General features: G+C 59.4%; 1 protein-coding gene across 6 annotated transcripts in view; it reads right to left on the reverse strand.

The window, feature by feature from the left end:
• The window catches only part of PTPRF (protein tyrosine phosphatase receptor type F), an 82,187-nt gene that overhangs the window by 4,474 nt on the left and 50,235 nt on the right, over positions 1–27,478 (reverse strand). Inside the window, exons 8-26 of one of the 6 annotated variants that reach the window (XM_070404946.1) lie at positions 26,445–26,714; positions 24,390–24,971; positions 23,990–24,126; positions 23,409–23,553; positions 19,590–19,895; positions 18,781–18,974; positions 15,754–15,780; positions 14,382–14,499; positions 13,726–14,304; positions 12,957–13,054; positions 12,532–12,785; positions 12,350–12,443; positions 11,362–11,580; positions 10,889–11,043; positions 8,306–8,421; positions 4,588–4,620; positions 3,709–3,806; positions 1,016–1,139; positions 675–850 (exon numbers count right to left, since the gene is read on the reverse strand). In XM_070404946.1, coding sequence (XP_070261047.1) covers positions 675–850; positions 1,016–1,139; positions 3,709–3,806; positions 4,588–4,620; positions 8,306–8,421; positions 10,889–11,043; positions 11,362–11,580; positions 12,350–12,443; positions 12,532–12,785; positions 12,957–13,054; positions 13,726–14,304; positions 14,382–14,499; positions 15,754–15,780; positions 18,781–18,974; positions 19,590–19,895; positions 23,409–23,553; positions 23,990–24,126; positions 24,390–24,971; positions 26,445–26,714 — 3,725 coding nt within the window. The remainder of the gene's footprint in view (positions 1–674; positions 851–1,015; positions 1,140–3,708; positions 3,807–4,587; positions 4,621–8,305; positions 8,422–10,888; positions 11,044–11,361; positions 11,581–12,349; positions 12,444–12,531; positions 12,786–12,956; positions 13,055–13,725; positions 14,305–14,381; positions 14,500–15,753; positions 15,781–18,780; positions 18,975–19,589; positions 19,896–23,408; positions 23,554–23,989; positions 24,127–24,389; positions 24,972–26,444; positions 26,715–27,478) is intronic. The other 5 variants (XM_070404947.1, XM_070404950.1, XM_070404948.1 and 2 more) reach the window with 5 other exon arrangements.

Raw genomic sequence — 27,478 nt, forward strand, 5'->3', positions numbered from 1 at the left:
ACAAGCCAGGCAGGTGCAAGGGTGTTCGGAAGTGCCCAAAGGCTCGAAGGGGCAGGGGCCCTGGGGCAGAAGCAGGGTGGGAGGATACAAGGCTCCCCAGCCCAAGCGCTCAGATCCACCGTGCCACCCCCTCACCCCAAGTCTCTTGGGGGCCCCACAGCCGGTTCTCACACTACGTCGCCAACCCTGCCCTTGCCGGGGGAACGAGGGCCGTAATTGAAATTTATTTATTCATGACCAGATCGCACCAGGCACGTTTTCTGCCAAATTTACCCATAATGTTTATGTGCCATTTTCAAGCTCTGTAAATTTTACGTTCCAGTCAATGCTTTGCAGTGCAAAAGCAGATAACAGTGGCTCTTTCCACTAATTAACTTGGAGATGTGTTAATGCCCCAGGAACATCCAGCATCTGGGGAACATGTGAACATCCCGGGAACATGCCAGCAACTGGGGAACATACTCACATTCCCAGAAAATGTAGCATCTGGTGCAATATATTAACATCCTAGGAACCCACTCGTGTCTGGGGACCACGGTAATACCCCAGGAAAACAGCAGCACTTGGGAATTCCCTTGGGGAACTTCGTCCCACAGGGACACAATAGGTGCTTGAGTCATCTGGTGGCTATTTCCCACCCCGCCTCCTCCTGGCAGAGCCCTGCCCAGTCTTACCCGGGACTTCTCCTCCAGCCGCGTCATCATGACCACAGTGGCCGTGCGCTGTTCCCACACCATCCGCCAGAAATCGCCCATGGTCTCGGGCAGTGGGCCCTGCGTGGCAATGTAGGCATTCTGCTTGCGGTAGCCATCGATGTAGTTGGCATTGATGTAGTCGCTGCCCGGGACGCCTGTGGATAGGAAGGGACACGGGAGAGCATTATCCTAGGGTCCCCGTCCTCACCCACCACACCTCAGTGCACCCCAGGGCTCGTGGGCCTCTTCCGCAGGATGCACGATCACCCCAGCCAGCAAGGAGGAGAGCAGGGGATGGGAAGGGCTCGCCCCTGGCTCACCATCGATGGAGGTAAGGATGACACGAGAGTGGTCGTAGGCAATGACATTTGCGTAGCGGTTCTTGGGCTTGTTTACCTCCAGGTTTGAATTCTCCCACGTGAACTGCTGTCCAGGGTCAATGGACTGCAGAGAATGGAGGAGGCAGGTGGAGTGGGTAAGAGCTGAGGTCTCCCTACGGCCCCCCAAAGGGGACTCAGCCTTCCAGGTGCTGCCCACATCCCATTTCACTCCTAGGCCACAGCCAGCCCCTCTGTCCACGGTTCCAGAGAAGGGTGGACTCCCGCTACCCCAGCCATGAAGTTCAGGGGCTGCGGCGTCACTTGTCAGGAAGGTAAAGAATCAAAGCCTCTTTTGGCCATGGAACAAAGCCCCCTGCCTGCAAAGCGACTGGGGGTGAGGTGAGGGCAGGAGAAACTCAATCGGGCCCTGCACTAATGAAATGAGCGCAGAAGGAGAGAAAGCGAAGGCAGCCAGCCATGTAGTACCTGCCACTGCCCAAGGCTCGGCATCCACCACAAGGCCCTGTGTGGCTCTCCTACCTCTCCGGCTGTTTCTTCTGCCTCCTCCCCTTCCACCTGCTTTCCCGCAGGCAGGACATAGGGCTCTTTCAGGGTTCACTCCCGGGCCCTCTCCAACCGCCACAACCTTCCCTGAGTGACTTCATTTGCTCGCAGGATCTTACGCCCACGCGCTGGAGCTCCCATAATCCAGCCGGCAGCGTAGCGTCTCCCCTGGGCCTCCAGTCTAAAGAGCCAGCAGCCTCCTTCCTTATACCACGCAGATCTGATGACCAATTTCCTGCTTCATGACTTCCAGGGCTCCTCACTGCCTCACCTCAGACGATGATAATAATAACGGCTCCATCCTAGCGAGAGCTCACTGCCTGCTTGGCACTGTGCTAAGCACTTTGCATGTATTCCCTCACCTAATCCTGCCATGAAGCAGGTTCTATAATTACCCTCTCTTTACAGATGGATACAATCTGGTTTCCAGCACACGATGTTCCCCATGTTTTGGAGCCAGCCTGTCACTCTCCACAGGGCAGCCTGCACCACTTCTGTAAGTCCCCTCAGCGCAGCCCACCTCGCAGCCCCCCTTCCCCACACACGTCCGCCACATTTACAAGGCACACCGTTCTATTCCACGTTGATCACCCGTCTGCACTCATCTCCCCAGTGACTGAGCTCCCAGAGGCCATTTGTCTCCATATCCCAGCACCCAGCACAGGGATGGCACAGGGCACGTGCTTGACAATGAGTGCATGACTGGCTGACCATTTAAGGTAACGGAACCATGGGACCCTAGCAGAGGGAAAGCCCTCACAGGCCAGGGAAGCCAGAGAAAGCTTCCTGGAGGAAGAGGGTCTTGCAAGGAAAGCTCATCTGGAGGAGAAAAGGGGGCAGAAGGTGGAAGGGGAGACACAGAGGCTAGACGGGGGCACAGAGCTCTGCTGGGAGGAAGGGCAGGTAAGTGACATGGAACTCAATGTGTATGGGCTGAAGGCCATGAAAGGCCCTCCTGGCCAGTGAAAACCTGAAGGCAGGGAGCCCAACGCGCTGGATTTGTTACCCTCGAAGCAGGACCTTATGCAAAGCAGGCCCCAGGGTGCTCCACAGGCAGAGGCAGGAAGCTTGCCTATGGCAGACACGTTCCTCAATCTGCCTGCCAAGCTCAGCATCCTCTGCAGAGCTCGGACACACCCCTTGGAATCTGCCTGGCTCCCAGCCTGTGGAAGGGGAATCATGGTGCCCGCGGTGAGGGTGGACGCAGCTGAGGATGGACATCTGACGGGAGTGGAGCAACGCCCAGGCTGGGCTGAGCTAGCCCTTCTATCACCTCCTCATCCCTCACTGATAGAGGTTAATCGCAGGCGAGATCTGTGCCAGCAGCAGGGGAACCGGGGCTGAGCCACAGGGACAGCTCCCTCTGTGCTCCTCAGAGGGGCGGGGCTCTACGCTCACCTTCACTAGCAAGGCGCTTCCCAGCTGGGCAACCTGGAGGCCCTCAGACCCCAGGCCCAGGGAACAGTGCTCGGAAGTCTGAGCCTCCGGCAGGGAGGAGTCAAGGCCAGAGTGCAGGGCGCATGTGGAGGGCCCCGAGAGGAGGGTTTGTGCAGCCTGAGCCGAGTCCCCTGACTCCCCATGGCTGTGATCTGTGCAGCCCTGATAACACGTGAGTACAAGCTTGTGCAGGGCTCAGGCTGTGCCTGTGTGTCAGGCAGGCCTGGGTGTGAATCCTGGCTCTACGACCCACCAGCTGTTTGACCTTGGGCAGGCCACTTGCCCCCTCAGCCTCAGCTTCCTCCTCTGTAAGACGGCTTAATAACAATGCACATTTCACAGGACTGTGGAAAGGACTAAATGCAACGATGCATGGAAAGTACTTAACCCCGTGCTGGCCCAGAGTAAGTTCTTGGGACATGCCAGCCATTATCACTGATGTGTGTGTGTGTGTGTGTGTGTGTGTGTGACCTTTTGCTGCCTCTGTGAGCATCTGGGCATGTGTCTGAGTGTCCAGACCTGGAGTGCTGGGAGGGCCGCAGCCAGGCCCAGCACCCGAGTAGCCGAGTTCCTGACTTTTCACTGCTGACGTGCTCTGGGGAAGCCTGGAGCCCCTGACCCACAGCTGGGACCCGAGGCAGGAGAGAAGCCGGTGTGGGGCCAGGCACATGGCCGGGGTGGGGACGTCTCACCTCATACTCCTGGGAGAACTTGAGGCCGTCGTTGGCTTTGAGGCGCTCAATGTTGTCCGCTAGGTCAGTGATGGGGATGGGCGGGTGGTCCCGCATACCTGGGGGCACACACAGGCGGAGTTAGCATGAGGCCCGAGCGAGGTGGCAGAGACAGCTCCAACGCATGTATGTGCACATGTGAACGTGTGACCATGGAGCACTCGGCACTGGTGGCATGGAGACAGCGGCACATGCGGCGACAGGATGGCAGAGCACACAGTGGCCGGAGGTGGGGAGAGGAAGGAGAGGGAGTGTGTGTGCCGTGAACACGTGGGAGCATGTCTGTGTGACGCGGCGCTGAGTGGGGGCACCAGGGCCCCACCTGGTGGGGTCTCAAGAGGGGTGAGAGGCTTCCTCCCTCCCAGGCGGGGGCTGTGGCTTCCTCAGCCTGCACCCCGCTGTGGGCAGCCCTCCTGCCCCTCACTGGCGCGGGTCACCATGGGAGACTCCGTGATATCATCGCCCCAGCATCAAGCATGTGGATGGAGTGATCACGAAGTACAGAGACAGGGCGGAGTGACGTGGAAGAACACGGAGAGAGAAGCAGAGGTGAGGAGGAGGTGTAGAGACAGGGAGGCAGAAAGGTGTCAGATTGAGGCTGGAGGCCAGAGAGGCGGAGACTCAGAGAAGGGGCCGGTGGGAGGGAACACGACACTGAAGGAAGCAGATAGGGGAGGAGGAGGATGGAGAAGGGAAAAGATGAGACAGCGAGAAGGGGGAAAAGAAGAGAGGAAAGGAGAGAAGAAATCAAGGGAGAAGGGGGGGCGGCTGGGTGAGAAAAGTAGAGGAAAGACACGGAAGCCAGAGTAGGCCCCAAACATGGGAACTTGGAAAACTAACTTGAGATATTCGGGCAACTGGGGGCACTGGAACCTGCAGAGAAAAAAACAAAAAACAGGAGGGCAAGAGAAGAAAGCTGGTTAACCTTCTCTGGTCACATCACGGTGGGACACAGCGGAGGGGCGGTGACGTGGTGAAGGGGCCGAGGGTGCTTGGGAGGGCAGGAGGAGGAGGAGGAGGAGAAGGAGGAGGAAGAGGAGGAGGGGGAGGAGGACCAAGGGTAGCAAAACCAGTCCCACGCAGGCCTCCTGCCTCCAGAGGAACACAGACGGACTCCCACCCAGAGCCGAGTGCTCTCGACTCCCAGGGGCCTGGGAAGCCTCTTTTCATGGCTACATTCTTGGTCCAGATCAACCCTGTCCCCTCTGGTAATAAAATTAGACCTTGGCTATTTTCAGAGGATTTGGCAAAAGCAAAGTGTGCTTTTATACAGAGAGACGAGGCGCATATGGCAAGAAACGAAAGGATCGGTCTGCACGAGAACATGCAGATCACTCTTGCAGCTTTTCTGTGGGGCTGAAAAACTTTATTTTCAGAAGAAACATGAAGTGATAAGAGAAAAAAAAAATTAATGTTTACTCAACGGAAAACACCGCGAGCCCTGGAAAGCGCTGCCGCTCCCACTGCCCCCGGTTCCCTCGGCGCTGTCCGTGTCCAGCCAGCAGCCTGTTCCTTGACCTTCAGATTCTCGGTGACGCCCGCCATGCCCCTTCCCACTGCCGGGCCCGGGCTACAGCCGCCCTGCACTTGGCCTTTAACACCACTGCCAGCCTCTTCTTCATCTCTCCTTTCCTCTCAGATCCCTGCCGTTTCCCTCGGGCCCCTGCAGCCACAGAAATTCAAGAGCTGTCCCCCGGGCCCTCCGGCTGCTCTGCAATCCTCCCAGGCACGCACACAACCGGCCACGGCTTCTCATGACCCCGCTCTAACCACTGCCTCTCAGCCTGGAGGAAACAGGCCTTGGGCAGAGAACTCCAGCAGCACGTTCCCTACACACCCTCACCTGCCTCCCACCCTCCTGGCCTGGAGCTCAGAGGCACCCCCGCCCGCCTTCCCCAGGCTAAGTCATACCCCTCACCCAGGGCTTGGACCCTGCGTCACAAATGCTCACTCAAACGACCACTGTCCGTAAACAAGGCCAAACCGGAAAGAAAATCCTTTTTGGATCCCGCACCTCTCTCTCCTCCCTGGCGGTGCTCCTGCCCTTCCCGTCCTTCACACTCAGCCTCTGGAAGAGGTTTCTCCACTTGCTCTTTCCCCGTCACTGATGGAAATCACTGGAACGCTTCTGCCCTCAGGATTCGGTCACCATGCTCTCTCCAAGACGCCAACGGCCAAGCCGATGGCCCCTCCTCTGCGTCTCCGGCCTCTCTAAATCACCAAACCCTCCCCACCCCGCTTCGGGGATGCTGCCCTCCTGTTCTCTATCTCTAGTTGCAACATCTTTACCTCCTTGGCTACTCTTCACTCATCCTTCCTCAGCGTTTCATCACCTCCTTCCCTGGCTGCTCTTTCTGCTGCCCCCCTTCCTTTACCTTCTCCTGGGAGCGCCCACCTACTCTCAGGCTTTGACCACTTAATGCTCCTTGGCATCTCCCGCACCCATGGTTTCAGCCTGGATGTTCATGCGAAGGTCCAGACCCAGACTCGGCTGCTGCCTGGAACCCACATCCCACTGCCAGCCAGCAACCAGGAGCCATACCCCCCCCCCCCCCCCCCCCCCCCCCCACTTCTCACTCCCACGTTCCATCAAGCCCAAGCCCAGCTGCTGGTCTCCTTCCTTTACGCTTCTCTGAGTGCCCTTCCCTCCACCTCCCAAGTCCAGGTTCCCAGCTCCTGTCACTTACCCGGTGGCCTTCTAAACAGCCTCCCTCCCGACTTCTCCCCCTTCAGCCTGTCTCCCGCACAGCAGCCAGAGAGATATTTCTAGAGCACAATGCGACCCTGCCCATCCTCTGCTGAAACCTTTCATGCCTCCCTGGCCCCTGAAGATGAAGTCCAAACTCCGGAACCTGCTGCTCAGGTTCCTCTGACCGGACCTCCATGTAAGCCTCCAGTTCGTCTCTGGGTTCTCCATAACCCCAGTTCCAATGCGGCAGAACACTCAACGCCTCTGAGCTGCTCCTGCGTGTGCTGTGTCCACCAATGAGAGCTCCCTCCCACCCCGCTTGCTCGCTTAATGACCATATGGCTTGGCATCCCCTCTCTGGAGGTTCTTGGCCCTCCAGAGCCCCAGCACCCTGGAGCTGGGATTCCTCAGATACCGGGGTTGCAACAGCCTGCTCGGTCTGCCTGGGCCTCCCTCTCTTAGGACATGTGCCCCCGAACTCCGTCACCATGGTGTAAGGGAGCCCACGCCACATGAAGAGGCTTCAGGTGGTTGTCACAGCTGACAGCCCCAGGTGGGCTCAGAGCTGATTCTAGCATCAACCACCAGACACGGGAATAAACTAGCCTTCAGAATTCAGCGATCAGCAAACTTTGCTAGAAAAGACCAGGGAGTAAATATTTTTGGCTTTGTGGACAAAAGGTATCTACCACATCTACTTAACTGCGCTGCTGTAGTGTGAAAGTTGTTATATACAATGCCCAAGTAAATGGGCATGGCTGTGTTCCAATAAAGCTTTATTGGCAAAAACAAGTGGTGGGCTGACTCTGGCCGTGGGCCAGTTTGCTGACCCCTGCTTTAAAGGATTCTAGCTCCCAGACTTCAAGCCATCCAGCTGAGGGCCCAGACACTCTACAATAGAGACAAGCTGTTCCCGCTGCGCTGCCGTCTGAATCTCTGACTCACAAAGACTGTGACAGACAATACATAATTATTGTTGTTTTAAGCCATTAAGTTTTGGGGTAATTTAATATGCAGTAATAATTAGCTCGTATATACACAAGCCCTGTGTGGATGTGTTAGTTCATGCTTCCCTTCAGCTGCCTGTGCGTTTGTTTCTCAGGCATTCAACGAGAACCCACCGCGCCCACAATACCAGGGGTGGCGGGTGAACAGACACAGCTCCTGGCTCCACAGAGCTCAGACTGACACTGCGGCGATCCCAGCCCAGCCTGAGAGGTGTCATGCTGGAAGACGCAGAGAGGTTCTGGGGCCCAGGAGAGAACCGCCCCCCACCGCCCCCCGCAGGCCTGTGTGGGGGCTGGGCAGTCTGGGAGGTGCCACCCAGGGGAGAGGTGTCTGCTGAGGCCCAGGGAGGGAAAGACAGGCAGAGGAACAAGGGAGCCACGTGAGAGTGGCTGGGAAAGGAAGGCGGACACCACGCCCTGTGCAGGGCCCCTATGCTCTCACGGAGGAGCTGGGGCCAGCTCCAGGAAGAATCACACGTGGGCACGCCACCCCACAAGTGTCTGATGGGCGTTTTCTACCAACACACCCCTCTTTTATGTGGAGGCGCTAGAGTGCAGGCGCTGGCCACCCCGTGCCTGGGATGTGGGCTCTGTGAGGGTCCCTAGCCCATATTCAGACAGACCGAAGACAAGGCAGGGCCTAAGCCTAAACAGCTGGGCCTCCCGTCAGGCTCCTAGGGCCCGGAGTGCCTGTCCAGCTGTTGGTGATAGGGGCTCCTCAGTCACTGCAACAAAGCGGACGGTACAGGGAGAAGGGCAGAAAGGAGGAACAGGAAATGGGGCACACGGCCAGGGTCCCTCGGTGGAGACCCCAGGGACCTGCAGGCCTGGGCTGGGCAGGCAGGCCGGAGGAACTGCCTACCTGGGGTCTGGTAGTTGAGCCTGCGCATCTCCACGGGGTCGGAGGAGTGGGCCAGCAAAGAGTCCTTCAGCCCAATTGACTGCTCGTCCTTGGACGATGGGGAGTGGGTCCTTTTCCTGAAGAGGCAGAAGGACAGCTGGTGAGAACCCGAGGTCCAGGCAGAGGACAGAGATGGATGGTGTGGCTGGCTGCCACGGAGTCCCCGAGTTCATGGCTCTGTCCCCCGCCCGCCCGCTCCTGGAGTCTCTGAGCACAGGGGAGCCACGGGCAGAGCAGCTTCGACATGGAGAACACAGGGTAGGGGTGGGGAGACAGCAGGTGTGGGGAGTGGAGGGAGGTGCAGCGAGGGAGAAGGGGTTGCAGAGGCTGGTGGCTCCTTCCGATAGAGGGCAGGTCACCATTGGGCAGTAGCTGCTGTCCCTAAGGCCGCCACAGCTGAGACAGCAGGAGCCACCAGGAATAAACATGCAAACGACACATAAGATACACAAACATCACAGAGCGCTGGGCCCCAGCTGTCTGATTCTCGGTATCAGGGTAAATGCTCAGAGCAGCAGGGGCAGGACAGGGCACGCATCACCCTAGCCGGCAGAGTCCTCCCTTGATGGCCTCAGTTCCCCTGCTTACAAGGACAGGGTCAGAGACAGACTACGGGGTCTAGCTGCTGACAAGCACCCAGGGTCTGCTTCTGCTCAGGAGACGAGGGCATGTCTAGAGGGAAGAACTTATGTGAGTTTGCACGAGTGTGTAGCGGTACACACTTCCCCAGTGCCTTGCAAGCAGTGCTCTTTGCATACACACAAGACTGTCTCCTGCAGCACTTAGATAACTCAGAACAGGGAGCCAGTCCGTGCACACAGGGGAAGCATCGAGTCTGTGCTGTGGCCGGGCCCTGGAGAAAGGGCGTTCCTTGTACAGGGTGCAAGTGGAGAGAGTGCCAGAGCCTGCCCCAGAGCCTGCTGCGCTACAGGACAGCCACAGGCCAGGACGCTTCCGGTCAAAGCACCGCCCCTCCCTGCTGGGCCCGAAATATGCACAGGGATCATCAGTGACAGGGGAGGCGTGTGAAGACAGAAGGAATGACTCCTACCTTTCTTGTTTACTAGGTCCAGAAAGACAGGCAAGGACAGAAGAAAGGAACGGTCACTATTTCCACCAAGAACTCAGGTCCTCTCAGGACATGGGGGACACTGTGGGACCTACCTATGGCACCCACAGAGAGGGGAGGGGGCCGCCTCTCCTGACAGACACCAGGACCCAGACGGAGTGGGAAGGAGGATGAGTGGGTGTGGGGACGCTCCTCAGGTCCCCGCCCAGAGGTCTCCATGCCCTGGATTGGGACAGTCCGTCCTATTCACCCTGGGAGGAAGGAGCTAACTCTTTGGGGAAGAGGCAATGGGTGCAGGTCAGGGGCCAGGGGTCTGGGCAGAGATGGGGCACAGAACTCAGGAACTCATACATGGAGATGTGTTCAGACACACAGACCAACACGCGCTCACTGACGTGTCTTGCAGGCCCAGCCTTGTGTTGGGTGCTGGATATGCAGGCCCAGCACCTGCCTTATCGCTGGGGCAGATGAGGGACAGTGTGGGGAAGAGGTGGGGCCCGGGGGAGCCTTAAAGGATGAGATGGCAGCTGGTAGGTGGGCAGGGATGGGGCAGCTGCAGAGTGGAGGGGGGCACAGTCTGAGCTGGCGGGGGGGCTGCATTGGTTGTGTGACAATGTCCGGGAGTGGTGGCAGGGGCCAGACTAGCCAGGCGTTTGACTGTCAGGTTACTGAGGTGAGGGTTTATCTTGGGAATCACTAAAAAGATTTAAACTGAGGCGACAAATTTTAATCTTTGGTAATACCATTCAGGCTGCAAGATTAAAGGATAGAAAGGGGGACCCCAAGAGCAGGTGGCTACAACTAGGTGGGGAGAGAACTGAGATGTGCTGTGTGCTAGGTGACAGCTGCCTGCACGTGCCTGATCCGTGGGGAGCCCAGCGGGACAGGGGGAGTAGATCCATAGGTATTCAGGATAGGGCTCAGAGGAGGCAGAGGAGGGAGAGGAAGAGGAAGGGTGAGGGTGGTAACTAGGGCAATGAGAGGAGGGTTTCGGGGAAAGTTCAAGATGCACTGAGTTAGGACAGCTGTGAATGCTGCAATCGCAGCAGCACTCAATCAATGTCTGCCAAGTAAACATCCGTGGGCATGGGGGCCTCCAGCCGGGCCTGGACCTCCCTAGGCCTAAGCGGGAGAGCCAAGCTGGGGAGGCATCTGGGAATGGTGGGAGAGGCACTGCTGACGGTAGGAGACCAGGAGAGGGCAGTATCTGAGACAGACATGCTCACGCCCGCCGGACAGAGACTAATGGACAGATACGCCCACGGATGCACGTGAACCAGCCCTCTGTGAAGCCGCGGCTTCTTATCACACCTAGGTAACAGACACATGTGCACACACGCTGCTTCTGCTCTTTCTGGCTTCCCACCGAGCCCCGGGCGGGTGTGACTGCCCTGTGCCCGAATGCACCATGCCTGGGGAGGGCCTGGGAGTCTGGGGACAGGTGGCCGCCCTGCAGTCCTGAGCGCAATACTCACCTCTTGAACAGGAGGATGGCGATGACAATGAGGATGATGAGGATGACTGCCAGGACGGGGCCTGTCACCCACAGCATCTCGGGCTCCTCCTGCTGCTGGGCTGGCGCCACCTGGACCACAATCTCATCGGAGTAGGGGCTGGCGGCATAGCGCTTCTGTGGCCCAGTGGGGGAACAGCACAGGCAGTGAGCTCGGTGTGAGATCTCCCACCCGCTGCCCACCAAACCTCGAGAGAGGGCTCTGGGGCTGGGCCTGGTCTCCCGGACCTAAGAGCCTGGTCAGCTGACTGGGTCCCTAGGATAGACTAGGCCTGGCTTTCTGGATCCTAGAGGCTGGTGTCTTACAATCTTTTATGTAGGTCTGGGGTTTCTGGGGCTGCCTCACGCCTGGGATCTCAGGGTGTTTGAGCCTGGCCTGGTCTGGGGTCAGGCCTGGGGTCTCGGGGTGCTGGGGGCCCAGGTGCTCAGGCAGACCTGGTCCACGGGCTCCTTCAGGGAGGCGAGCACAAAGCACTGGTAGCTCAGGTCCGAGGACAGGGGCCGGTTGTAGAAGCCCTGGTAGCTCTTCTTGTCCCCCAGGGTGAAGGTCTCAGGGAGCACGTCCACCTGAGCAGCCACGTAAGGCTTTAGCCGCTCTGTCTGTCGCCGCCGCCGCCGCTCCCCGCTGCTGCCCTGTTCGATGGCTTCCAGGAGCTGACAGAGCAGAGCACAGTCACACCGGCCCTGGAGCACGTGTCCCTGAGCCGAGACCAGGGCTCACCGTCTGTGTAAGGGGCCCGAGCCTGCCCAGCCTGCTTTCCTCGCAGAAAAATGCCGGACACCAGATACGGCAATGCCACTCCTTCCCGCCAACCCAGTAATAGCAGTGCCGCTCCTACCCTCTGGGTAACCTGCCTCTGCCGGTTCCACGCTGCTAGGACAGGACGAGGCTCCCAAAGGCCCTGGGGGCTCCACTCTAGACCCTGGAGACCCTCTAGAGCAGCGGTTCTCAACCTGTGGGTCGCGACCCCTTTGGTGGTCGAACGACCCTTTCACAGGGGTCGCCTAAGACCATCCTGCATATCAGATATTTACATTACCATTCATAACTGCAGCAACGTTACAGTTATGAAGTAGCAACGGAAATAACCTTATGGTTGGGTCACAACATGAGGAACTGTATTTAAAGGGCCAGAAGGTTGAGAACCACTGCTCTAGAGCCTACAGAGCTCAAGGTTCTCTAGACCCACAGAGATGTTTCTGCCTCTCCCACTCCAGGGATCCTTGGCAAACTCCTTCAGGGAATCCTCCATAAGCCAGTTCTCTGGAACTCTTGGGAGCCATCTCAGAGTCCTTCTTCCCCGGAGGGGCCTGGCTGCCAACAAGAGCAACCAGAGAGTGACTCCAATTTAGGGGAGCCCCTGGGGCCACAGCTAACCACTGCCACGGGGCTGTCATAGCGCTGCCCTGCCCCAGCCCGCACCTCGTCCAGCTCCAGCTCCTCAGGGGTGCTCCACCTTGGCGTCAGCATGCTCCCACCCACACGGTCAATGGGCACCACCACGATGTAGAACCACCTGGACGGGCAGAGCAGGAAACAGGCCTGTCATTGTCCATGCCCACGTCACCGGCCCTGTCCTCCTGCCCAAGGCCTCGTCCGCACACCTGATGAGGGAGGGGTCCTCCACGTGGGGCATGGAGAGGGTGAAGCGGCCGTCCTCCATGTAGGCAGAGGCGGGCTCCGGCTTGTGCGGCAGGAGGTCAGGGGCAGTGCGGATGGACACAAGGTGCTGCAGGCCCCCGGCGCTGCTGCCCCGGTTCATCAGCACGAACGAGTACTCCGTGTTTGGCTGCAGGTTTGCGATCAGCTTCTGCATCGAGTGCCCATCCACCTCCACACTCTGCCCGTTGTACAGAATCTGCGGGGAAAGGGGGGAGGGCGCCCCGTCACAGGCCTGCAGGATGGAGCTCGTGCGCGCACACTGAACCAGGGTCCTGCGCCACGCACACATACACGTGCCCACAACGGGACTGGAATTGTGGCCGTGCCGTCCCGCATGCAGGCTGGACTGGCTGTGGCCCTTACCCACCTTGAAGGGTACAGCCGACTTGTAGGAGTCAGGAACCTCCCAGCTGAGCAGGACAGATGTCTTCATTGCGGCCGCCACATGGAAGTTCTTGGCAAACACTGTGGAACATATAAGCAGGGAGTCAGTGCTGCTGTGGTCACTGGGGTGGAGTGAATGGGCCTGAAAGGTTCCCAGCCAGGAAGAGACACTCACTGAGGTGCAGGGGTTAGGAACAGTTGCAGAGAACCAGGTACCCCACTCCCAGCCGGCTTCAAATCACACAGCTCAGCCCCCAGGCCCAGCAATTCCACACAGTGAGCACCCAGCTGACAGATGCCACAGCACCCATGGCCAGGATCTCCAAGAGTGCCTGGGTCAAAGCTGGCGCTCACAGGCACCAGGTCAGAGTGGCCACAGGTCAGTGGGCTTTGGTCATGAGAAGCATGTAGCCAAACACCAGAGAGAGTGCAGCACGTCCATTAAGAGGTCAGTGGGTTGTGGCCCCAAGAGATTAGTGTCGCAGACCCAAGAATGGTGATACAGTCAAAAGAGATCAGTGGGTCAAGGTCACAAGAGACTGGAGAGTCACACAGCAGAGGTCAGGAGGTCAAGACAGCAGAGGTCAGAGGTCACACACGGAGAATGCAGTGCCCATCTGCTAGAGGTTAGTGGTCATGGCCATGAGAGACTGGAGGGTCACAGAGCAGAGGCCGGTGGATCAGTGGCCAGAAGTCAGTGGGTCAAAAGCAGCAGAGTTCCCCAGGAGCAGCTACGTGCCCGCAGCACACACCTTGCTCCATGGGCATGGTCCGGGACTGGATGCTGGGGCTGAGTGGGCCGGCGCCTTTGCTGGTATGTGCGCGGACCTTGATGTCGTAAGTGGTGTCTGGCTTGAGGCCGGAGAGAGTCAGGCGCGTGTCGGCAGTGGTGTTCTGCAGCTCCTGCTGGCTGTTGATGTCGTGGTAAACCACGGTGTAGCTGGTGATGTGCCCGTTCTGTTCCGCCAGCACTGGGGGGTCCCAGGCCAGTTCCGTGGTGGAGGTAGTCAGCCCTATCACGTGCAGGTTTTGAGGGAAGCCGCTGGGCACGTCCTCGGGGGTCATGATCTCCTTCTTGAACTCCTCACCTAGGCCGGCCCGGTTCTTGGCGGCAAGCCGAAAGATGTAGGTGGCCCCCTTGTGCAGGCCAGTGACCGTAAAGTGCTGGTCATCCTTGCCAAAATCTATGGTGTTGGGCCTTGTCTCGTCAGCCCGGTAGTACTGCAGCCGGTAGCCCAGCAGCTCGCCAGGCAGCTCCTTGGGTGGGTTCCACTGGAGCAGGGCAGTGTTCATGGCTGTGGTGCTGACCATCATGGTGGGCCGGCCTGGGACTGAACAACCACGCACTGGGCTCTGGCACTGCCCTCCTCGCAGCCCCTCCCTCAGCTGTCCAGGACCCCTTACTCACCTGCCCCCGTCGTCATGACAATTTTGGGCTTGCTTCGGGCACCGTCTCCTTTGGTGGTGTAGGCAGCGACAGTAATGGAGTAGGTGGTCTCGGGGGTCAGGCCGCTAATGGTGGTTTCCTAAGGGAGGAGGAGGAGCCCATGCCCATCACAGGAGAGCAAGGAGAAGCCAGACCAGGCCAGCCACCTCAGGTTCTTAGCCGGTGGGGCGTCCCCAGGCTCAGAGGGCCGGAGGTCCTGGGAGGGTGCTGTGCAATGCTGGCCTCTGCTAGAGGCGGGACCAGGCAGGTGGGATGTGTGCCCAGGAGGGCCCCGCCCGTGCCAGGATCCACACGCCTGGGGCAGACAGCTCGTTCTTCCTTTCAGACAAGAACAAAGGGCCACACTGTTCTTTCACTCCATTGTACCGCGAATAACACCTCGTGAGGTCTGTGCACACATGACACACAGGGCCTCGCACGCACACAGCACCTTGCGTGGCTCCTGGTACACACACCCATGCACACCCACAGAGCAAGGTAGAGGAATGGGCCAAAGTACCACCCTGCAGGATCAAGTCAGGACCCCAATCTGACCCCCATTGAGGCACTGGCTCCACAAACACCTTATGCCCTGCAATGCCTCCTGAGACAGGGAGGAGAGACAAGGACAGGGAACCCCCACACTGGGGAATGCACTAACCCATCAGTCCAATGATGCCTGAGAAGTCAGCCAAGGCACTGTCCTCCCTGCCTCAGCAGGCCCTGCCCATATGCCCTTGTCCAGCCAAGGCATCATTTTCGGACACGTTGAGAAACCATGGGAGACCAAGCCACGCCACACAGAGGGAAGAAGGGAGGGACCAACGTGCACTGGGAACAGAGCTGTCACCACCAGCCCTGGTGTCCCTCCAGCTCTGAGCCTCAGATGGGTCACTGCAGCCACCACCAAACCCTTGCAGGCCCCCTCCTGCCCCAGCTGGAGGGTCTCCCAGGGCTGGGACTCCAGAATGCATCGATGATGGAACCGGGCTCCCAGGATCCCCCTCCCAGCCTGGGCCCAGAGCAGGTGACTTTTCATTCCGGGGATCAATAAGGCCTAACAATCAGGATTGGATTTAACTCCATCTCCGTCTGGCCAGAGCAGTGGCCAGGCCCTGGTCAATCACAAACACTGGCCTGAAATTGCTGCTCAACAGGCGAGAAGAAAGGATTAGAGGCAAGGCCAATGGTGGCTCAGCTCGGGGCTCCTGTCTAGATGCCTATTTTCTCCAGATGTGGCTGGTGCCCTGTGGATCTCGGCGGCTCAGGCTGGGAGGAAAGGCGGAAGAGAGGGAGTGACCCAAGAGCCCAGCCTGACCCAGGTTTCGCCCGCATTCGCACACCTGTTACTTACATAGTCCTCGGGCTCCTCTGGCTGCCACTGACCGCGGGAGAGGGAGAGAAAGGGAGACAGGATGTGAAAGACTTTGGCCTGGAGAGAGTCTGGCCCAGGGAGGGCAGATGGAGGACATGGGCCTCAGACGTGCCCATGAGGGCAGCACCCCAAAACAACTCTCCACCTGAAGATCCCAGCCCCTGCCTCATGAGCCCAACTGTGTGTGTCAGGGCTGAGGAGGAGAGGGCTCCAGGCTACTGAGGGATCAGAGAGCGCACCTGAAGGTTCTTTGAGGGCCAGGCCGCCCGACATGGGGGTGGGCAGGACAGCTCAGGTAGCTGGGAGGGAAGACACCACGGGATGAGCAGGGAGGGTGACTGCACAACCTGGTTTGCCCGGGACAGGCTTGGCCTACGCTTGTCGCCACGGTATGATTACTTACTCGCAAAAGTATCCTTTTACCTTCAAAAGTATCCCAGTTGGGACAATAGATTATACAGTCATCCTAGGCAGGAGGACTGTCCTGGGGACACTGAGAGCTGCACCATGGCTGGGGGTGGAGCCCAGGGCAGGCTGGACAGCAAGGTGACAGGGGTGTGAATGCCAAACTCAGAGCCGGGGCCCTGCCCCACAGGCACGGGGGAGGCAGTCAGACCCCTGTTCCTCCCTGGGATGCCTAAGATCTCATCAAGGTACGGAGGCATGCGCCAGGGCTGCAGTGTTGCTATTTCTTGGTGCATTCTTCTTTAGTTCATGATGCAGTAGGTGTACTAGCTGGACAGGTGGAGGAAGTAACGTCTCCATCCTGCAATCCTACGGCACTGGAGTGCTGGGGCTTGGCAGGTGCACAGCACAGCACAGCGCAGGGGAACGGTCTGTGACATCTCCAAGAGGGAGGTACCGCGGGTCCTCCAGCCCAGCCATCCTCACCGTGCTGGTCTGGCCTCTGCGCACTGTGCCCAGTTCCTTCTGTTCTGGGAAGCGCTGCTGGAAAGGCCTTGCAAGGAGAGTGGGACAGGGTATGGGGGGAGGCCACTGGCAGGCCCCTACCAGCCATGGCTGGGCCCACCTCTGCTCTAGGCTCCCGGCCTGATGGGAGGCATGCACCGTGCAAGGCAGGCCTGGGCAGGGAGGTTCTCACGGGGCACCTCTCCTGTGTTGGAGGCAGAGTGAGAGAGAGGAAGGGAAATACAGAGCAAGTGGAGCAAAATAACGAGGAAGGAGAGCAGGAAGGGATCAGAGGAAAGGAGAGAGAAGAGGATGAAACAGACAGAAGCACAGTGAGAGGGAGAAATGGAAACAAAGGAGAGAGAGACCACGAGACAGGGACAGAAGGACACAGGGAGGTGTGGTCAGAGACCATGAGAAACAGAGACAAACCTGAGACATTCACAGAAGCAGACTCGTCTGGCTACACACTCTCGGGGGCACATACCCCATGGTTCTTTCAGAATGGATGGGGGCCCTGAGCCTAGCAGATGGTGCTGCTGAGTGAAGGACAGCCTGTGGTGTCCTTGACAGACCACTCAGGGGACAGCTGGGCCCTGTGGCCAGACTGGGGACCAGGCCCCATCTGCTCTCCTACTGGCTCAGAGCAGAATGACCCAGTCCCACGGGGGCTTCCCTGGAGCCTGAGCGCATGCTTAACCCCCCACCCCCACCCAGGTCACAGGATGCTTGAGGCCAAGAGGGCAATGTCTCTCCTCCTACAGCCCAGCTCCCTTTAAACCACCTTGGACCAGAAGGGGGCTCCAGAAAAGGCTTCTCCAGAATCCCACTGGCTGCAGCTGTGTGCTGGCCCCTAGGGCGGGAGGGGCTGGAGAGAGCCCATTCCCGGGATGTTTCTGGGTGGGTGTGTCCGCTGAGGCTCCAGGAGGAGCCCTCAACCTGCCCCAGGAATGCGGCGGGTACACATGCCTGCCTCTTCCACCCCCTTGTTCTCTGAGCACCCGACAGGCTGAGGGGAGTAAGAGGGTATCTCCTGGGGAAAAAGGAATCTTGTTCAGAGGGCTGAGCCCAGCGGGAGGTATGAAGGCCCTTGTCTATGTGGGTGAGACCGCCAGTAAGCACAGAGCAGGGCAAGTGCTTGCACCTCCGATCCCAGCCCAGGTAGGGTGGGAAGCTGGAAGGGGAGGGTGCATGGTTCTGGAGGGAATCAGGGCTCCTTTCCTGAGGGCTGGCTTCCTGAAGGCCCGGATTCTAGATGGGGAGACGCTGAGAGCACACCACGCCAGATGTTAGGTCTTTTCAGCAGAATATGTTGGGAGGGGGCTTGCAATAGCAATCACAGCCCTTTCCCCGGGACTCCAGAGACTTGGCTTCTTACCCAAGCTCAGCCACCTACTTACTGGGAATTCTGGGCCATCACACCCCCTCCCAGGACCCCAGGTTCTTCATCTGAACAGCAACCCAGTGCTGAGGATACCCGAGGGACCTCACCCCAAGCTCAGGGGCAGAATCATCACCCCCCAGGACAGAATACAGAGGGAGATGTGAGGCTCGCTGGCAGGCCCAGCTCTTGAGAGTAAGCATAAGGGAATGAGCCATCCTCCTGGGGGCCTGGCACAGATGAACATCCCAGCTTGGCCATTCACAGAACGCGGCAATGGCCAAGGGCCAAGCTGGGGGAGAAGACTGCCCAGGAGGGCTTTCTCGGCCCTTGTGGGAGCAGTAGCTGGCCAGCTCAGCACTGTCTAGGAGGAAGGTATATCTCGAAAGCCTTGCCTCATGTGACAGCGAAGGTTCACAGGAGGACTTGGAGGGGCGGAAGCCCAGGTAGCGGTGACAACGGAGGCCTGGGTCTGTGGAGACAGAGCTATTTAGTGCTGGTGCTGGGGGCTGAGCCACAGAGGGGACTGCCAGGCCAGGACTGGCACAGGGCGGAGGGGGCTGGCAGGGCCTATTTCTGGAACCTAGCCCTAACCTCCTGGTCTCAGTGCCACCGTCCCTCTGGGAGCAGGAGAGGGAGCAAACCTGGGCTCCAGAGAGGAAGCCGGCGTGTTGGTCTCGCCCACCCTCCCACCCCACCATCTCCCAGGGGCGTACCTGGGCCTCAGCCAGCATGACGTCCTGGATGATGGGTGGGCCACGGGGCTCGCCATTCTCCAGCCGCACATAGGTGACCTGGTAGCCTCGGATCTGGCCGTGCTGCTTGCTGGGGACCGGCAGCTTCCAGGAGACGTGCACGGCGGTGGAGTTCAGCGGCTCCACCTCCACCTTCCGTGGGGGCCCACTGGGCACTGGGGATCAGGGAGACAAGGAAGTCAGTCCTGGAGGTAGGGGTCCTGGCTCGGGTGGGCACAGCACACTCCAGGGCCTTGCCCTTGCACCTCCTGCCCCAGGAGAGGCCCTGATACAGCTTCCTTAGACCGCCTGTCATGGAGAGGAACACAGAGGGCTCCCTCTGCCGGGCAGCGGGGAGGACCCAGGACCCTGTGACCCCTCTGGCTCAGGCTACCTCACTCGGGGAGAGGTCTTTGATGACCCCAAAGTCAGCACAGCCTGTTGTATCTCCTCCTGGGCCCCATATCATGCCAATGTCCAGGCCAGGTGGAGTCTCCCTGATTGTGTTTTGAGTGTCTCTGGCACCCATCTTCCTGGTCCTCATCTCTCAAATCTTAGAGGAGGGGAGCTACTTTTTCCATCTTAGCCTTTTAAGGCTCTGGCTGCCCTGGAAATAGCCCCGAAGGCTGGGATTTGGGCATAGGCTATCCCGTAACAGGCTATCCCATAAGCTACATCTCCCCGGTTTTGGCCATTAAGCCTACACCAGGAAGAGGAGTCCTGGGCCCGTGAGAGACAAAGGCCCCGTCTGCAGGCCCCCCTCCCGCCCGTCCCCCGGTGTCGCTGCCTACCGTCCTCGTTGGTGCGCACCAGCACCGGGCTGCTCTCGGGGCCGGGGCCCACGTCCGTGTGCGCCCGCACCCACACCCGGTACTCCGTCCACTTCTCCAGGCCCACCAGGTCCCAGCTGGAGTGTTCGCGGCTGATGCCGTTCACCACCTGCCGCCGGCGGTCCTCGCCGTCCACCGCCTCGTAGGCCACCGAGTATTGGGTGATAACACCGTTGCGGCTGTCGGCCGGTGGTGGGACCCAACTTACCCGGACTGTGGTGGAGCCCGTGCTCACACAGGTCACCTTCTGGGGAGGGGCGGAGGGGGCTGGGGAAGACAAATGGAGGGAAGCAGGCAGATGGAGGGGGGTCACAGGCACGGTGACAAGTCACAGAGGAGGGGAACTCACCCAGGAAGGTCATTCCCTGAGGGGCAATGGCTATCCGAGGGCCCCCCAAGCAGACTACAGCCACTGCTGCCAGACAGCCTGGCTACCCCTGGACCATAGGCATGTGCACGCCAGCTGTCTCTCTCTCACACACACACACACAAACGGTATCTCCCACACATACATATGGTGTCTCTCACACAGTGCCTCACAAATATGGTGTCTCGCCCAAAACACACACAGCATCAGGCACACACAAGCACGGGGCCATGCCACCCCCACCCCGAGCACGCAACTGCACACAGCTCTTCTCTTCTGAGGACAAGAGGCTGCAATGGCCCTTCTGGAACAAGGATGCCCCTGGCCTGTGCCTGCCTGGACAGGGGTCTGTGCCAGAGCCACAGGTGACAAAGACTGGAGGCCAGATGCAAAGGAGGCCAATGGCCCCGGGTAGTTTGGAGATAAAGTACCTGAGAAAGGTGCTCTCTCAATGGGCTCCTTGGGGGTCAGGGGGCAGGTCGGTGCCTTCCTTGCTCCCAGTGACACTTCCAGACCCTATTCCCACTCAGGACTGCTGCCACCCCATGGGCTTCTTGCATCTCAGGTGCTGCCACCACCCCTGCCCACGTGACTTCACAGCCTCCGCACTCCAAGGCTTGCTCCTCCCCAGCACTGCCGTGCTCATGCCCTGGATAATGCCGTGACCGACCGGGAACAGCCCTACCTCCCCCAAACCGTCGCTCCAACGCTCCCTCGCAGGCCTCACCTCTTTCCCAGCTCAGCTGCTCAAGGCCCTATGCCTGCTCTGTATCCCCTGGAGACCTCTGCCCATCGACTGCCATCCTTACCGTCCTCAGCATTTAGCCTGAACACTGAAGTCCTCCGTCTTACCAACACTCCAACTCCCTCTCCCCTTTCCTGCCCCAGGCTCCTGCCCGGCCTGCCCCTGAGCTATGAATAAACCCAACTCTCCACCTTCTCTACGGCAGCACTGGGGCGGGAGAGCCAACTGGCCAGTCAGGGTGGCATCCTCTGATCCCATCCCCATGGCCTCGCCTGGGCCCTCCACTCTGCCTGACAGCCTGTTTCCTGTCCACCTCACTCTGCCATGTGACACAGAGTAGTTTCAACCTCCTCATGCTCCTCAAACCTCTGGCTCCCATGACCCCCCTCCCTCAGCACCTGACCCTCTCTCCTACTCCGCAGAGAAAACCAGCTTCCCCAAAGCAGCTCCATCCACCCCTTGCTGCCACGTCCACCAACAAACTGCATTCTCTCCTTTCCTTCCCTTCCTGCCCGAGGCCAATCACTCCCAGCACCTGGTCTCTGCCCCTGCCCCTCCGGAGCCTCCCATTCCCCTTTGCCCTCCAGCAGCATTTAAATATGCTTAAGACTTCCCCATCAGAAAGGACAGGCCCCCGTCCTCAGCCCCATGTCCCACCAGCTACAGGGGTCCCCTTCCTCCCAACTAAACATGACGTCTGAGCTTTCCGTCTCTATGTCCTTACTGCCCGTCTTGCCTTGTGAAATCCAATCGGCGTCAGTCCCTCAAACCACCAAAATTCTCTTCCAGACCCATTCCTCCCCGTTCCTCTGGTCCTGACCTCTCAGCAGCAACACCTGACCTGCTTCTTGAAACTCTCTTATTCCACCTCCAACACCCCCTCTCTCTTGGACCTCCTCCCACCTCCGGCCATCCTCCTCAGGGCCCTCCATCTCCACCCGGACTCCGGCAGCCTGCCAAGCGGATGGAGAATATTATCTGGAGCTTGAGTGCTTGCTTCTGTCCCACTGCCTACCCTCAGGAGAGCTCCCACCCTCCTCCCAGGTCTATATATCAGAAACAGAGGCTTCACCTGACGTTTCCCACTCAGCCCCCAGACTCATCCATCACCAGATCCTGGCCAGTCAGCATCCCAGACAGCCCGCACAGCCACTGCCAGCGCCTCAGCAACACCTCACCTGAGCCGCCGTCTTCTGCCAACAGCCGCACAGCCTCCTCACTGGTCCCTGGCATCCTGTCAGGCAACTCTACGCATTCGCATGCAGCAGCCAGTCAGCCAGCACTCCCACCTGTCTTCTGTCCCCGTGGCCTGGCTGCTGCTCCAGCCACATTGGCCTGCTGCTTGCCCCTGACCACAACCAAACACCAACCTCCTTCAGGCCCTGGCACCTGCTGACCCCCTGCCCGAGGCCTTGTGTCACCCCAGGGAGCCCTCCCTGAACCCGCAGACCAGATGAGGTTCTTCCCGTCCCACCATCTCTCCACTGTCTGTCTCCTCCACAGCACTTTACACAAATGTAATTAAAAGCTCATTTGGATAATTGCAGGTTTAACAGCAGACTAGGATTCCCGTGGGCAGAGGCTGTGCCAGGGTCGTGTTGCCAGACCTGCACTGTGTATGGGGCCTGGCGCCCAGCAGGAGCACAAGAGGTGCTTGTGGAACGAATCCATGAGCATCACGTCACACGTGGCTCCCTGACATCACTGGCGCATTAGAGCAGTCGCTGTGACATGGACCTCTCACAGATGCTGACGCTTCCTGTCCCAATGCCACGGTCCCATCCAGCCACATACCCACAGCACTGCCATCACCCAGAGCCTGTGGACAGTGGCCTGCTGTGGCCACATGACCAGACAGCCGTGGTCCCATGGTGTGTCATCAGGAGAGCTGCAGAGACCCGCAGATAGGGCCAGGGGTCAGATACCCAGAGACACACTTGCTGGGTCCCAATCCTAAGAACAGCTTTACAGACCAATCACAGGGGCACAGACTCACTGACACACACCTGCAGGACTGCGGTCAGGTGGTCAGATGGGGTAACACGCACGCTCACGGAATCAGTCGCACTCATGCGGGAGTACAGCAATACACACGCCACAAAGTTATCACAAACAGCCCCGCGGTTGGTTCCACACAGATGGCCACGTGACCGCAGTGCAGGCACATGGACACGCTCAGTCACGTGGTCCCATTCTTACAGGTGTGCCCTGTGTGCAATTGGCTTGGCATGACTGCATGGCCCACACATCCTCATGGTGGGGGCATGAGGGCGGGAATATGGGTGAGGAGATGAGATGTGGGGATACAGGGAGGGAGATGGCTGGTCTGGCCACGGCGAGTGTAGTGGTCCCACCACTGAGGACTGCCTAGCCAGCTGGTGTGACCAATGCAGAGGCGGGTGGAGGAAGGAGATGAGTCACAGACACAGAACTTACCTGGGTGGGGCGAGGGGGCGTGGTAGGGGCAGAAGTCAGGCAGGAAGCAATGAGTGCAGTAGCCACCTGGACACAGACTAGAGGGCACTTACCTGTCCCCTCTCTATGAAGCCCAGACCAGAGTCCAGTCCAGGGCCCAGCTGACCTGACCGCCTGCCTGGTCAAGGGGGAGGGTGTGCGTGTGTGTGTCCCAGCCCAGCTGCAGCACGCAGCAGTCTCAGAGGACACTTACTGGACTGTGCCGTGCGGGCCTCAATGGTGGGGGTGAAGACGCCCAGCCCCATCTCAGAACGGGCGGCCAGCTGGAAGTGGTACAGCGTGTCGGGCTTCAAGTCCTCTAGGGTGTAGGAGGAGGTAGGATCGAAGGTCACCTTGTGCTGGAAGAGCAGGGAGCACTCACTGACCGCTCTGACCTCAAAGGTCACTCAGAGGCTGTTCCCCAACATGGGTGCAGCTGACCCCTCTGGAGCCAGTGTGGCTCCGGTGCTGGCTCCATGCCACATGGCCACCTGGACCACACAAGGGCCACGTGGGCAGGGGAACACCTGGGTCATGTAGCCCCAGGGGAAACTCAGGGCTCTGCCCGTGTCACGTGAGCCACACAGCCCGGGACACTCAAGGACAGACCTAATGACTTTGCCCCCAGCACAGGGTGACAAAGACTAGGAACCATAAAGGCCTCATAAGCCATAGAGCCCCAAGGAGGACCCCAGGGGTTACACAATTCTAGAAAGGCCTGCCCGGGTAAGCCCACCACAGACCCCCAGGGACCAGAAGCCCTCCTCCCTCCTCCTGTCCTTGCGAGGCGCTCACCTGCTGGCCTTCATCCTCTGCTGCCCAGTACACCAGCTCATACTTGATGATCCGCTCCTGCGGGGGCAGCAGCCACGAGAGCTGGATCCTGGTGTCGGACTCCACCTCGGCCTGGAAGTCCGTGGGCTGGGCAGGCACTGCAACACCCCATGCCAGGCACCATCAGCCTCACTGGTCCCCCCGAGGGCAGGGCACCCGGGGAAGGAGCAGGGGAAGGCAGATCTGTACCCCCCCACACCCTTATCCTGCATTCCAAGGGACCATGCATGTGTGGAATACAGGCCCTCATCCTCCCTGAACCCCAAGTACAGTGTGGAAGGAGGTGCCACCACATCCTTGCCCATCCCCTCCCGACCCTTGCTCTGCCAGGGCCTTCCAGCCAGCGTGCTGCCCCACCTACCTCCTTGCTGTGTCTTGACCTGGATGGTGGGGCTGGGAGGGCCATCGCCCACAGCGGTGAAGGCCAGTACGCGCAGGCTGTAGGTGATGCCAGGCAGCAGGCTGCCCACAGTGGTGAGGAGCCCCTCGTCTGTGTTGTGCTTATGCCAGGAGCTCAGGGGGCGGCGGGAGTCAGGAGTATAGTAGACGCGGTACCCCCGCACGAGGCCATTGGGCTCCTCAGGCGGCTCCCACTGCACCAGCATGGTGCTGGCACTCAGCATGCGCGCCTGCACACGGCGCGGCGGGCTGGAGGGTGCCTGCTCTCCCGTCCGCGCCCGCACTGCTTCACTCGGTGGCCCTCGCCCGATGCTGTTCACCGCCAGCACACGGAAGGCGTATTCTGAAAAGGGGCTGAGGCCGCCAATGCTGTAGCGAGTAGTAGCCACACCGTCCACCTCCTGGAAGGGGCCCTCCGTGCCCGATGCACGGTACTGAATGCCATAGTAGGACACGGGCTCTGAGTTCCCAGAGTCCCAGGTGAGGGTGACGCTGGTGGCCGTTGTCTCTGTCACCATAAGGTCAATTGGAGGGTTCGGCAAAGCTGGGGACAAAGGGGGAGGTTCAGGGTTACCCGAGGTCATGACCTCAGGGGCCAACCCTGTTCTCTGGGGTCATCGAACCAAAGTGTAGTTGACCCCCACAGCCCACCCTGAAGAACGGCCTGGAATGTCTGCAGTGACCTTGGAGGGCACCCAGCGGGGATGGTGCCTGGCAGTGCCTCCAGGGGCCTGGGGTCCTCTGGTGTCGAGGCGTGTCACTTCTGGGACTCCCTGGATCCTCACATCAGCCCCCGTGAGTCACCTGACAATCAGACCCAGATCTGACGTTGCCTGCGCGGGTCCCATGCAGATGGGAGGCACACAGGCTAGGGGGTAGGGACCTGCTTCTGCAGCTGGCCTGGGCTCACCTGTTGGTCCCTGTGTATAACAGGCTGGGAGGGGGAGATCTTTCCTCAGGGAGTAGCCCTGGGCTTTAGAAAAAGTGATGGGCTGTTGGCCCCACAGGCCCAGTGACTTGGATGACATTAAAGATAGAGAAGTTCCAGGCTCATAGTCAACATTCAACACATTATTATTATGTGTCAGGCACTAGGCTAGGGCCAAGGGCACGTGTCACACAGACAGGTCCCTGCTTTCATGGAGTTTAAGTTCCAGTGCGAGAGCCGCAATCAACACGTTGAGGATGATGCTGGTGTGTGCAAGGACAGAAGAGAGCAAGGTGCTCGATGGGGAAAAAATCCAGGGAATCTCCTTAGATGGGGTGACCAGGGAAGGTCTCACAGAGCTAAGACCCAGGTAGCAAGATGGAGCCAGAGACGGCCAGGGCTGGATGAGGAGCCCGGAGCATCGGCGTGGGGTGGGCAGCAGTGAGGAGGCTGCAGTGGGGATCCCTGGTCTTCATCCTAAAAGCCATGGGGAGACACTGGAAGGCTTTCTCCCTTTCTTCAAAGGGAGCGGCACGATCCTGCTGTACATGTTACACGGATCACTCAAGCTGCAGAAGGGAGGGGGAGGACCAGAGGGGCAGAGTGGAGGCCGGGCGCGCCGAGAGGTCTGTTATACATGAGAGCCTGTTCCAGGGCTCCTGGGAGCCAACATCCTCCTTGGCTATTTATCTAACTTCACATCCTTCTTGCTGAGAGGCTGGGAAACCCATGTCTGGCCCTACGCAGGGTTAGAAGGGCGTGCTGTGGAGTCAGACCTCCCAGGGTTCAAGCGGCTGCTCCATTATTACTCTGTGGACCCTGCATCTCCATTTCTTCACTTGTCAAAGGGGATGATGAGAGTATCTACCCCGCAGGGTGACACTGAGACTGAATAATGTAATCTGTACTTCCCAGCCTGGCGTCTGCCCTCAGGACTCAGGACCGGTTAGCCATTATTATTAAGACTATTAACAAAACACCCTCCCTCCACTATTGAGGGCCAGGGGGACCCCAGGGCCGATGCACCCCGGAGAGAGCAATGACTTGGCCTGGCCCGGCCCCACAGCAGCCGTGCACCCTGGCACTCACCTTTCACCGTGACCTGGGCCACGGCCTCAATCATACCCAGCGAGGAGATGGCCACACAGGTGTAGTTGGCGGAACGCACGACATTGTTGAGCTCGAGCACGTTGCGGCCAACTGGCATCTCGTCTTCCTTGGTGAGTTCCTCGGCCCCCATCATCCACTTCACGTAGGGCATGGGTGCGCCCACTGCGACGCACGTCAGGTTCACGCTGCCGCCCGGCATCACCTCCTGGCTAGTGGGAGGGATGGAGAAACGAGGAGCCACACGGCGCACTGCGGGAGGAGGAGAGAGGCGCTCACAGGCTGGGCAGGAGACGCAGGAGGATGGAAGGGCAGGGGCCCCTCATCCAGGCAGCCCCTCTTGTCAGAGCCAATCCCACCTCAGAGATAGGAGGGGCGGAGTCCCTGGGCCCTGGCTTACCACCTCCCACCCCACTTTCAGGCTAGAAGCAGCACCTACACTCAGGGACTGTCTGGAACACGAGAGATTCCGCAACCAAGCTCTCATTTTACAGCCTAGGAAACTGAGGCCCAGAAGAGTCCATCTGCCCAGGGCCATACAGGGACTCAGCACAAAGGCCAGGTCTACTCAAGGCCACAATCCAGGTCACCGTCCAGTGCGGGCCCCTACCTGCTCCTGACCCCCCACCCCCCACCAAGGGTCTCCAGAGGGGCGAGTGGGGCACTAGTGAGAGAAGTCCAGGCACCCTAAGGTAGAGGGCCTGGAGCATGGCTGGAGCAGGGCAGAGGGGCAGTCTGGGAGTGACACGGCCACCTTCTCTGGAGTCACTGCCTCTACCTCCAAGCCCAAGGGGAAGAGACGAAGGTAGTGGCATGCCACCTGCTGGGGCCTCAGCCATGCTCAAGGCACAGCCGAGGAACCCAATGGGAGGGGCTGCCCCTCAGGAGGGCCTGGGCAGGGGTAAAGGGTCGGGTAGGGCCAGGGACGTGGTCCACGGGCAGGATGGGCATGATGATGGCAGTAACATGATGAGGGTGCCGAGCAGACGGCTTTCCACGCCAATGAACAGGACCTC

This window comes from Myotis yumanensis, unplaced genomic scaffold (genome assembly GCF_028538775.1).
Source record: "Myotis yumanensis isolate MYYU_CA2020_CCGP unplaced genomic scaffold, mMyoYum1.0.hap1 SCAF_2, whole genome shotgun sequence".
NCBI classification, from domain to species: domain Eukaryota; kingdom Metazoa; phylum Chordata; class Mammalia; order Chiroptera; family Vespertilionidae; genus Myotis; species Myotis yumanensis.